This window comes from Typha angustifolia, chromosome 8, assembly GCF_048772165.1.
Source record: "Typha angustifolia cultivar Huaian chromosome 8, ASM4877216v1, whole genome shotgun sequence".
Taxonomy (NCBI): domain Eukaryota; kingdom Viridiplantae; phylum Streptophyta; class Magnoliopsida; order Poales; family Typhaceae; genus Typha; species Typha angustifolia.
The window spans coordinates 14,070,068-14,081,838 of NC_133246.1; the positions used below are offsets into that span (position 1 = coordinate 14,070,068).

An 11,771-nucleotide genomic window follows, 5' to 3' on the forward strand; every position below is an offset into this window, starting at 1 on the left:
TTTGTCGAGAAATTCGTTATAAATATGGTTCAATTGTGGAGGACCCACCTTGTTAAATGTTAACAGGATAGTGCTTAAATAGTTAAAAGGGACTCATGTTGAATGAGTGTTTCTAGATTCAAATCGAGCACCGGTATAATTAAGATATCATCAAATTCTCACTTTTCTAAGCTTCTATCCTTATCTTCAAAATAGGCATAATTTTAAGCTAAGCTTAATCATAAGTCAGTTTGATCAAATAAGCTCGATAAGACTCGAAATATTATTATTAAATATATAATATAAGTAATATTTTCTATATTATACTATAATTCTGTTATATTATAAGATTTACTTAAGTAAATTATTATATACTTTGATCCTATGGAGTCTACTTCTAAATTCTAATTCTATTAGTTTATATTTTTTGAATTAAGCCTTATTTATTGCTTGATTTAAGCCTATATCAAGTTTGATCGGGCTCAAAATTTAGCTTGAGTTAATTAAAACTTAAAATTATTTATTTGATCGGCAGCTTAAAATTAACTTAAAATTGAAGCAAAGAAGCTTAACCTATGCATGCCATATAATATTAACGATCCTTGTGCATGACCTCAATCAACTCCTGTTTGCTAGAATATATATATATATATTAACCAGCATCGAAGGAACCTCCTACGTGCTGCTTTCTGTGGACTAATCTAAGTTTTGACTAATTTAAAATATTAAATAAATAGAAACTGCTGTTAATCTTATAGGTAGAGAATTAAGGACTTTGTAACTCTATTTCTTTTAGTTCAATGTTAATTATAGAGCGTTTTAATTATATCCTTATCTTTTCGAAGGTTAACCCATCCATTACTGGTAATTTTGTAAGGATCCCGCATCCTCTCCTTCCAAAATCCTGGCTTTTGAGTCCGCCGAGGTGCCCGCAACCTGCTCGACTAAATGCTTGATCCGAGATGCGTCATCTGGAGCGATCCTTCTTCTTGCTTGGCTTATTCCTCTTGATGTAATGTTTTACTAAATTTTAGGCTAATATCATATAGATAGTCGAATACGTATCACAAAGCTATTCACGCAGACCGCAATGGTATACTAGATGGTAGCGACCTATGCAAGCCATGCAAGTTGCAAATGTATTGCGTCTTATAATAGAATCATAACTGCAGCCAGGCCTACTTCGATAAGTTGGCTGTTGGAATAGTGCTTCTGCTGGATAAGTGTCAGAAACTTGAACATAAATAATATATATATATTCTTTTCTATAACAACATGTGCTGTAAAATGTAAATGCTTCTTTGCTTTAAGAAATGGAACCCATGAATTAATATATAAATTTATTTCCTTCAAGATTAATATATAGTCGGCTTATAGTACTTCACTCCATTCAAAGAAGAGAACTTAACATGCCATCGATGATCATACGATAAGCTTAATCCCTTGCATAAGAAAAGAATCTGCAAGCACGTTGTTCGCTGCTTCAGAAGGGTGTACTCCGTCCCAGAACACGTAGCCAGTAGCATTCCTGCATGTCCCGTTTAACTCATTAGCTTTGCAAATGGCATACCTAGTCTCCACCGTTCCAGTCCCACAGCAATCTCTCCTCGCCTCAGCAAAACCTAATCCATCCATTTTAAACATTGCAAAGAAAAAATATTTACATTAATAAGATTATAATCCAAACACGAGCTACGAATCTAGCATTGGTATTTAGAAGTACCATGTTTTGTAGGAGCTGTGGCAAGATCATAGAGAGGCTTGTAGATGTCAAAGATAACAACCCTGAGCTCCGGGAATTGCCGGCTCGATGAGTTCACCGCCGCCTCGAGTTTCGTGTTGAAGTCGCGGGCATAGTCGTTGAGCCTCGAGATGCACTCGCCGCGCCGGTGACCGTATTTTTGGATCGTCGCAGGGAGGCAACCTAGTGGCGGCAATGAGGTCACACCTACCTTCCGAGCTCCTAACTTGTATAGCTCCTGTGAGCAAATTCATCGTTAAATGATGTTTTAAAATAAATATTTATATATAGATATATAAAGGGAAATGATGTGAATTGACTGACATCGATAACATTTGAGAAAATGCCGACCAGCAACGACGAGAACTCGCTGGGAGACTTGGACTTGTAAAGATTAGGGTTGATGAAGTAGTTTTGAACAAAATCACCAGATCCTGTGCTCAATATATAGAGTGCATTTGATAGGATGGAAGAAGCCCTGGTGCTACCGACCACCTTAGCCAGCTTAGACTGGTACTCCTTGTAGTACTTCAATTGTTGAGATAAGGAGATTGCATTCTGACAAAGGAGTATAGATCAATAGCTTCATTAATTACACCATATGAAATATGAGGAATACTACTCAAAGTCAACATTTATGGGTATTTTTATGGAAAACTGCTGACATTTTTCACGCTTAAAGTATACTTGGCAGGCAGAGTGATTAGGTGATGATATGTGATATAATACTCACATATAAGTTTGAAGTCCCATCAAAATACCCAGATCCTGCAGAGGCGAAGTTGGCTCCTAGCAGAAGGTTATCCCCAGTGACTTCTGGGCTAAGATAAGGTGGCACGTAGCTGGTAAACCCTAGAGTATCAGCTGGTCGCGGAGCAAAATATATAGTTGAACAAAGAATAAGAATAAGAATAATTTCTATAGATAAGTATACAGAATAAGCATCCGCTAGCCGAAGGAATAATAACAAGTCAAACCAGTTATATCGGTGACTATTTTCCCATTGCAGAACCTCCCAGTAGCCTTGTGGTTCTTGAAGTCTCTCCCATAAGGAGGGAAGTTTGCCTTGAAAGTACTGTTAAGAATATAGTTATTATTCCCCACGTCGACCGTCGAATCGCCGAAAGCAATGATAGCCGGGACGAGGGGCGCAGGCGGCGGCAGCGAGTCGGCGACGACGGCGGCGACTGTGAAGAAGAGAAGAGTGATGGTGATAGCTGCATGGCCATTTTTTGCTAGCTTTGCCATTCGTGTTCTTTGTTGAGACTAACACCAATGGCTTCAGGCTTGGCCTTAAAATTAGTAAGTGTACGAGCTTTATATAGAGCAGGGAGAGCAACAGCTAAAGCAGGCCGTATACTAACATGCATTAAAGTGCAAGTGAAGGAAAAATAAATAAATAAATAAATAATATTAATCGTTCATATATTAAATGTAAAACTGTAGAGCACTATATATAATAATAATAATCATTGTTATTATTATTGACCATTTTAATGGATATGACTTGTTCGTAATTAATGTTGAATATGAAACCATGCACACATTAAACTTGCTTAGTTTAGTTCATTTGGACTGTTCTTAAAAAGTAATCCATGCAAATATAAAGTAAACAATAATTAAAGTAATCATTAAACTTGCTTATTTTAGGGAAAATTACATTGAAACTCTTTAAATTTCTACCCATTTCCATATATATATATATATATATATATATATATATATATATATATATATATATATATATATATATATATTCTCTACTTGCTTATTTAACTTCCTTTTTCATCTTCTTTTATAATTAGTATCTTGGATCAAACTAGGCCCATGATTAGCTGTCCGGCAGAGCTAGCTTCGGTGTCAGGCGAGGGGCGCTGGATATTAATTCGATCAGACTAATTTCCTCCAACTACTAAGTTGACTCTTCATTTAGGGAGACAAAGATTGATGGGCTGAGTTGAGGATATTATAGTATTTTGATAGCCCTAGTGAATTCTTTTATTAGATTCTTATAGAATATATATATATATATATTTCACATGAAAATTTAAGTACAAGTGTATTCACTCATAAACTAGCACAAACACTGATCTTTTGGAAGAATAGGAAGAACAATATAACCATGCTCCCTCTTTATTTATATGTGTCTTCACATAAGTATATATATATCTGCATCTCCAAATAAATATTTAATTGGCACAGTTTGAAGGGAATCGTGGAATGATTCTTTTTAAGGACGGAATAAGATAAATTAGTGATATCTCACCAATTTATTAGTCTAGCATCTCACTAGGTTATACATATAGATAAATAATGTCTCATCGAATCTAGAAGTTTGGCATCTCATTAAGACTCATAAGAGTTTAACATCTTATCTGAAATCATACTTGATAGATAGATGACATCTCATTAATACAAACTCATATTTAATAGATCGACAGTATCTTACTAATTCAAGAATTTGACAATAAGGAGTCTCATCTCTTATTTGATAAATATAATCCTCTAATACATATTTACAATTTTTCTCCACATTTACCAATCTGAAACAAACTTTGGAAAATAAACTCCTAATCTAAAGCAACTCTAAAAGGATAAAAACTCATACTTTAAGATAACTATAAAAGATAAAAAAAATCTATTTTAAAAATAAGTGTAAATATAACTTCGACTAAGACAATGAAAAATAAATCCTCACTTCCTCATAAGTCATAGGATGGGCTCCATTCAACATTGCCATTACTCTACTGAGCAACGTGGACTGCGGCAAGCATGAGAGAAACCTGCTGCATTTATCCATGTCCAACTAATAACCATAGCAGCAGCAACGTAGCCTGCAACGAGGAGATTAAATTGCGTCAAAGGCCCATGCATGCATGCCAGTGAGGTGTCTGGAAACTGGAGACAGAGAAGATGTATGTTTTAGTGTAAATTATAAATTATTCCTCTATGGTTATGCGCCAAAAATTAATTATCTTTAAGCTTTCATCTTTGCCACTTTACCCCTTCGTGCGGAAAACCAAAATGGAACGGAATATATCAGAATTTATTTTACTCACTATGTTTCATCCTTCAACTAACTTATAACAGCAGGTATTTTCTCTCTTTTATTATTTCCTACATAGATAGGATTAGAATTAGGAATGCTCATTCAGTATGAACCCCTTTAACTATTTTCGCAATATCTCAAAAGCCTCTTCTACATAATATTATTAGCCTAAATTCTTAGTTATCATCTCTCTAAACGATTCACCTTGTACTTTTTTTAAATACATAATCATGGAATGGAATATCTCAATCATTTTTTTGAATATAATTAGAAGATCCGTAGTTGCTCAAACTATGAGATAGGTATAATGTTAATTTAAGAGTAATATAATTTTAGGGATAAACATAGAGGGAGTGAATTATAATTTACCCTATATTTTAATGGAGATGTTTTGTAACTCGGAACTCTTATTATTTTTTTTAATACTATTTCATCCTTTCGCCACCTTCAAGATTTTCTCTTTCTTCTCTCTCTTCTCAGTGTCCACTGGTAACTCTGCAACTCTTCTAAATATAACTCCAATAATACATGGTTCGATGGCATACATAATCTGGAAGAAAGATTGAATCAGCTCTTGTTTAATTGAGCAAAAAAAAATTATCTACTTTCCCTGTAAATTGCTTGTTGATCAAGATCAGAAAAACCAAATACTAGAGCAATCCTCGTTACTGATCACAAACAACAGTTAAGCATGACAAGAGAAATAGAGACAGAATCCTATGACTTGATACTCTTCTCTATCAGGATTTAGTCCTCCAAAATTAGTGGAAATAGAGGCGTGCATGAGTTTAGAGACGTGTCAATGCTCTCAGGAAATACAATTTCAGACATGACTGACCGCCAGATTCACGGGAGAACTTCCCCCTTTTCTTTGGATTAAAAAACTATCTCCTATTTACAAACTATATAATAGAACAAAATTAGAAAAAGAAACGACAAGAAAAACAAGTCATTTACTAAGCTTACCACTATACACAGAAATTGACAGATATGAGATATCTCCTTTCAAGAATTCAAGAATGCTGCATGTTGCTTCCATTTCTGTATTGCCGACTGCAATGAGTGATTTGGGATTATGGAGGTATGAGTAAGCCTAAGTTTTGTAATTGGAGATATATCATATTTCGCAAGCCATGCTTTTATTGCTCTGTACTCATAGGTATATCCATCAGCTGCAACATAGGGGTTTTCCATTATCGCCTGCAATGTAGAAGCAAATGTTTAAGATCAATAAAAGTCAAAGCAAATAAGGGATCAAATACCCTCACATATATAGAGAAAGGTACCTGTAATATGGGGCAAATGTAATGACTTGGTGCACAAACATTAGATTTTCTCAACTTAAAACTAACATTGGCAACAAGTTCTTCAAGCTCTGGCAGCACCTCTGACTCAAGAGATGGCCTATCCCTACACCTTAGTCTACAGCATCTAAGTGCAAGTTTTGCTAATCTTTCTGCCTCGACAAGCGGCCAATCTATGATATCTTTGTCAAGAATATCGACAAAGGAACCTCTCTTGATTGCATTTTCCACATTAACTATCAGACCATTTGGATGCTTGCCAGTCAGCAATTGGAGAGAAATGATCCCTAAGGCATATAAATCTGACTTCGGTCTGACTGTCCCAGTTCGTTGGTATTCAGGGTCCATGTAATAGAGTGTACCAGCAAGAATAGTTTCTTTGTATTCTGTGAGACCATCAGGCACAACATTGGAAATGAGCTTTGCCAATCCAACATCTCCAATTTTACTCACATAATTCCTATCCAACAAAATGTTCCCTGGTTTCAGATCACGGTGAACGATAGGCTCAGGCTTGGTGCCATGTAAAAATGCAAGTCCACAAGCCACTTCAAAAATAATCTGAAAGCGAATAAACCAAGGAAGAGGTGGTGCGCCATTCCTGCTGAACAATTGATCTTCTAAACTTCCATTTTCCATGTGTTCATACACAAGACACCCATTCTCAGGGCAGAATCCAAGCAGTAAAACCATGTGTGGATGACTAAGTTGGCCAAGTATTTCAACCTGACCACAGTAACAGGAAAAATGTTCATCACTTCCTTTCATATATTTGGCCAAAATAATGAGTTTCAACACGATTTGAAGTAAATAAAGAAAAACTATATTGATAGGCAGAAATTTTAAGATGATATTTGTACAGTTACCTCTCTCAAGAATTCCTCCATCTTGTTACTGGAATCTTGCCGAAGTACCTTGATAGCTACTGCAGTGTGATCAAGGTTGCTCTTGTATACATTCCCATAACTTCCCTCACCTATCTTCTTGGCATCAGAGAAGTTGTCAGTTGCAATCTCTATTTCATTCCTTGAGTACCTTCTACACCTATTGCCACTTGACAGAAGGACATCCACAACTTTTGACTTCTCAGAGGACATCGTATCAGCAACAAGATCTGCTTTATGTCTATCCAGAACTTCTGTGGCAAGTAATTTTCTCGCCTCTTCAACTTCTTTCACAGCTTCCAAATGTTTAGCTTTCTCTTCTGCAACAATCAATCTCAACATGTCCTCTCTCTCTAGTGCATCATTCACCTTCTTTGTCTCTTCAGTATATTCAGAAGTAAGATATTGAATCTGGAAGATGTAAATTATGGATCAGAATATAGAACAAAGAAGACAACCATACCAATAGTTTCTGCATGAGGGTCTTCAAATTCTGTGAGCTTCAGTGTAATATTACTCTTATATATATATATATGATGTTCTGTATCAAAAATAAATTGTAATATGAACTTTAGGGAGGGGATTAGGGATAAGCCACTCAAAAGGGCCTAATATTCAAGTTGAAATAACAAAAGAGAGGAGATCACAAATAGTGACAGAAAAAAGGAAAATAAGAAATTCTTTGGAAGTTAACTAACGGAACTAAGCGTACAGAAGATGGAAGTTTCCTATTAGGCAAACATGTATCTTGGTAGATACATACTGCATATGTGGGGACAAAAAAGGGCGAGGAATTAACTAATAAGATATTTTTGGAGAAAAAAAGGAAACTATAGTAGATATACTACCAAATAAATTGTTTCCTGTCTTAAATTTAGAGTATGCCTTTTTGTGAACATTAACTTAGCCAACATGAATGGAAGTCACAGAACTTAACCTTTTTCTTAGCATGCACCAAATTCTCACAAGCTCGGTTGTACATTGCAAGAGTATTCTGCAATTCTCTCCGCACTTTTGCTACTTCATCTGGAGCTTCAGACTGGATAATCATTGCAATTATCGTGTCAACATCGTCATGGAGAAATGTATCTTAGCGAGAATCATCATGGAGAAATGTATCAAAAATGTATCTTAGCAAGAATACAAACTGTCAGAAAAACGATAGATGGATATAAAATTATTATAATCAAGTAATCAACAAAATGAAATGCCAACCTCTTTCATAGAGTGCACGATGACATAGGGGATGTGACTTACATCATCATAATTTGGCTGTTTTTTCTCTTCTCTTATCTTGCTATCCAAGCTTCCTTCACGACATACTCCATTAAAAGAGATAGTCTGTGCAATTTCTGAACTTCGACCAGAATCAATAGAAGCGTGACTGTCCCTAATGGCTTGGAAGCATGAACTAGAATCTACCTGTCCTGATATTTGTGAAGTTCTGCTATCTTGGAAACTGTGTACATATTTCTCACGGGAGATACTGTCCCTTTGCCTTTGAGCAATTGCTTTATGACTAACTGTTCCTATTTGCAAATAATTATCTAATTATCAGACCCTGAAATAGGCATGTTTTTCCCAAAAGATGAGCATCAAATTTAGAAGAGAATGGAAGTCAGGAGCAAGTTAGTGTACCAATAATAACTGCCTGATTGGGAAATTTCATGGTGACTTTCCATCGTGACACAACAAATATGTTGCAAGAACTTGGCATGAATTTCAGGACAGCAGTGGCCACATCCGGAACCTTTAATAACCTGAAAAGTATATAAGGTTTCATTTTATGGAAGCAGATGATGCCAACAGTGAACATAACTGAACTTCAATATGATCAAAATCCATACTTGCAAATAATGAATGAGTCCTGATACTTCAATATGGTACATAAAAAAGATAAATTCATGTATAATAAAAACCAAAACAATGAGTTACCATCTGCGGTGGTCCTAGAAAGCTGATAGAGTCATATCATAATATCCAGAAAACAGAGTTGAGTATTTAGGAAAGATACAAAATCCAAAATACACAGAATCCCTTCTGAACTACAAAACTATTTTTCATAATAGAAGAGTGGATACATCAGATAATAAAATTGTTGAGGTACCTCAGAAGAATGTTGGTTGACGCTAGAAACAAATATTTCAACATGAATACAAGATGTTAAGCTGCCAAGTTTCTTACAAAATCATGGACCAGATAAAAGGGTTTAGCAGAAAGGGATTACCACGATCTTCACTCTATCTGCTATTGTTGGACTTCAGAGATTCTAAATTATTCCATATATGATGAACCTAAAGAGGCAGCAGTAGTAAAGCATGATACTGCACAGTAACAGTAAAACATGAACTTTCTAGCTGATAAAGAAGCTATAAAATACAGATAATAAAATAATTCCACATGAGAAACTGATATTGTGGGGGTAATATGAACCGGCTAGTGAGGCACCTAAAGTTGAGAAGGTTGTAAGAAGAAAGACATCTTTCCATATTTCTATGTCAGTCTGCTATATGACAAACCTCTATAATTCTTACAGGAGTTCCAGTCCAAAGGAAAATCAGGAAATAGAGGGCTGACATTGAATACCAAGTATAATTATGTCTTACTGGCTGCAACTTAGGCTCATACAGCCCAGAAGGGCCAAACGTATTTCTCCCAAAATCTCTCTAGACAATGAAAACAGTCACTGGCAAGGATAAGGACAATAACTTTTTGTATGGGAAACTATGTTCATTTTTAAGCAAAAAGGGCAAAATTGCGTTGCTATATCCAACAGGCGCATTATAATTGAGGATACTTTTATAATGGAGGAAACAATCAACATAAAAGAACAAGTTCTTAGAGAACTGGACGTATAAAGTACACTAAGTAATGCTGGGAAAACGTTAATGTTTGCATATTAGCATCCTGATCACCAGGATCAAATTTTATTGATATAATTGTGCTAAAAGGAGAACACACCTTCTAATCCAACTCATGGAGGAAGCACCCAACACCAAATTCTTAGTGCCGGACTCTGGCACATAGCTCAAAAGCGCTGCTGCAGGGTTCTCCCCTTCCAGAACTAAGGTTTCCACCTACAACCGATCCCGAATACCACCATGAAAACCCTCAAAACTAGGGAGAAATTTTATTAAAAAAAAAAATCAAATTTTCTTACATTTCTTCGCCCACAGAGTCTCTTGAACGGGAGGAACACCTCCTGGGCCTTAGACTTCATATCCTGAACGTACATATCTACCACCCCCTTCTCTATCTTCTCGATTGGAATACTTCGGCCCGCTACGAGATCGAAGTGAAAGAACTAAAAACAATCTGAATACACGATTCGAGTCAGAGGAGGGAGGAGAGGAGCTTACAAGGGGAGGGAATGGTGGAGATGACGGGGATGACGTGGATGAGGAGGAAGCGGTCGGCGTGGGGAAGGAGGTGCTCCTCCGCCCACCTGACAGCGCGGCGGCTCCGGTGCCCGCGGCTCACCGCAACCGCCACCGTAGACTCCAGAGAGTCACAGCCGCCTCCGAAGACGGAGACGGAGGACATGGCGCAGACGAAAGGCGAGGGTTTTTGGTGTTTTGGCGGGCGGAAGGGAGGAGGAGGAAGAGGAGGGAGAGAAACTGGCAAAGTCTGTTAGCGAGTCAACTGACTCGGAGGCAGACGTAATTACGTAAACAACCGACTTAAAAAATCTTTGAATTTTATTTATTTTTTATTATTCGCAAATACATCGGTACGGTCTTTTAAAAATTATAATCTTAATCTAACCTCTATATAATAAATTTTCATACCTAATACCCATTTTCCGATTTCAAAACCACGTTACTTAAAAAGAAAATTAGGCATATTAGTTAAAAAAAAAATTTAATTATGTGTACCTAATTTACGAATTACATATTCTTTTTTTCTATTAAAATTTCTCTTTCATATATAATTGTTAAAAATATAATTTTACATTAATTATATGAGAACATAATTTTTATTTAAATTAAAAATTAAAATAATATAATTATTATCGTAATTTTTTATATTAATATTATATTCTTTACATCTTCGTCAAAACAATTAATAAACAATTAAATAGTAATAATTCAATATTGAAATGGTAATATCTTAATTTTTTATATTACTATTATATTCTTTACATCTTCGTCAAAACAATTAATAAACAATTAAAAGAAGGGGTCTTTTTAATATTAATCGAGAAGTTTCGTCCGATTGATAGTACGATGGAGATTGCGGATAAGAGAGCATAGAAACTGTGACAAAACCGATCCACAACAGTTCAGATTTATCGGATCCGGGTATTTTGAACGCTCAGTTTGGCAACCAATCACAGAGTGTCAGGTATATCTAACTCGTACACTGGGAGGCTGCATGGGATCCGCCACGCCCGCATGGGGACGGATGGATTAACACCTAAGAAAGTAAGAATCAAATAGAGGATAATGATCAAAAAAAATAAATCAAATCAAATTAGAGGTTGACTTAGTCGTCCCATCTTCTCCAACGTTTGAGGAGCCATTGACATGTGGACAGCCGGAAGCCATAGGATGAGGTGGTGGTCGGAGGAAGAGGGTAATATCGTCAAAATTGGAAGGAGAAACAAGAGCTAAGGCTTGGAAGCCAGGAGTCGTATTCATTCCTTTCTCGTAGAAGACGAGAAGAAGGAGAAAAAAAATAAGGAAGAGGAGGAGGAGAGAGCTTTCTGTCTCCTTCCTCTCTTTCGACATTGTTCTTGTCGCTGTAGTGGTGGTGGTGGTGGTGGTGGTGGTGGTGGTGGTGGTGGTGGCAGTGATAATTATTATTGTTATTAA

The 11,771-nt window shown here is 36.2% G+C and overlaps 2 protein-coding genes across 6 annotated transcripts; both read right to left on the reverse strand.

Annotated features, from left to right (window-relative positions):
• Nucleotides 1–1,335: 1,335 nt before the first annotated feature.
• LOC140765057 (GDSL esterase/lipase APG-like) lies at nt 1,336–2,968 on the reverse strand. The gene is made up of 5 exons (XM_073103974.1): nt 2,698–2,968; nt 2,454–2,584; nt 2,045–2,278; nt 1,703–1,958; nt 1,336–1,601 (listed from the first exon to the last, which is right to left on the reverse strand). The coding sequence occupies exons 1-5, from the start codon at nt 2,966–2,968 to the stop codon at nt 1,402–1,404; spliced, it is 1,092 nt and encodes a 363-aa protein (XP_072960075.1). The 3' UTR covers nt 1,336–1,401.
• Nucleotides 2,969–4,254: 1,286 nt separating this feature from the next.
• On the reverse strand, nt 4,255–10,600 carry LOC140764898 (U-box domain-containing protein 34). Of its 5 annotated transcripts, none has more exons than XM_073103732.1 (10): nt 10,317–10,600; nt 10,118–10,239; nt 9,919–10,034; nt 8,596–8,717; nt 8,173–8,486; nt 7,895–7,996; nt 6,940–7,368; nt 6,056–6,799; nt 5,736–5,969; nt 4,255–4,554 (listed from the first exon to the last, which is right to left on the reverse strand). In XM_073103732.1, exons 1-9 carry the CDS (start codon nt 10,498–10,500, stop codon nt 5,775–5,777), a joined length of 2,328 nt encoding a protein of 775 aa, XP_072959833.1. In that variant the 5' UTR covers nt 10,501–10,600; the 3' UTR covers nt 4,255–4,554; nt 5,736–5,774. The 5 variants fall into 5 exon arrangements, with proteins under 5 accessions (XP_072959833.1, XP_072959835.1, XP_072959836.1 ...); XM_073103734.1 differs by lacking the exon at nt 4,255–4,554 and adding an exon at nt 5,185–5,319; XM_073103735.1 differs by lacking the exon at nt 4,255–4,554 and having other exon boundaries at nt 5,615–5,969; nt 8,173–8,480.
• Nucleotides 10,601–11,771: the final 1,171 nt, after the last annotated feature.

Coding starts and splice junctions, on each gene's coding strand:
- LOC140764898 (XM_073103732.1), bottom strand. CDS start 10,500: ATGTCCTCCGTCTCCGTCTTCGGAGGCGGCTGTGACTCTCTGGAGTCT. Junction 10,035..10,117: donor GACTCTGTGGGCGAAGAAAT/GTAAGAAAATTT, acceptor GATCGGTTGTAG/GTGGAAACCTTAGTTCTGGA. Junction 7,369..7,894: donor TGGTGCATGCTAAGAAAAAG/GTTAAGTTCTGT, acceptor TACATCTTCCAG/ATTCAATATCTTACTTCTGA.
- LOC140765057 (XM_073103974.1), bottom strand. CDS start 2,968: ATGGCAAAGCTAGCAAAAAATGGCCATGCAGCTATCACCATCACTCTT. Junction 2,585..2,697: donor AATAGTCACCGATATAACTG/GTTTGACTTGTT, acceptor CTCCGCGACCAG/CTGATACTCTAGGGTTTACC. Junction 1,602..1,702: donor CACAGCTCCTACAAAACATG/GTACTTCTAAAT, acceptor TGGATGGATTAG/GTTTTGCTGAGGCGAGGAGA.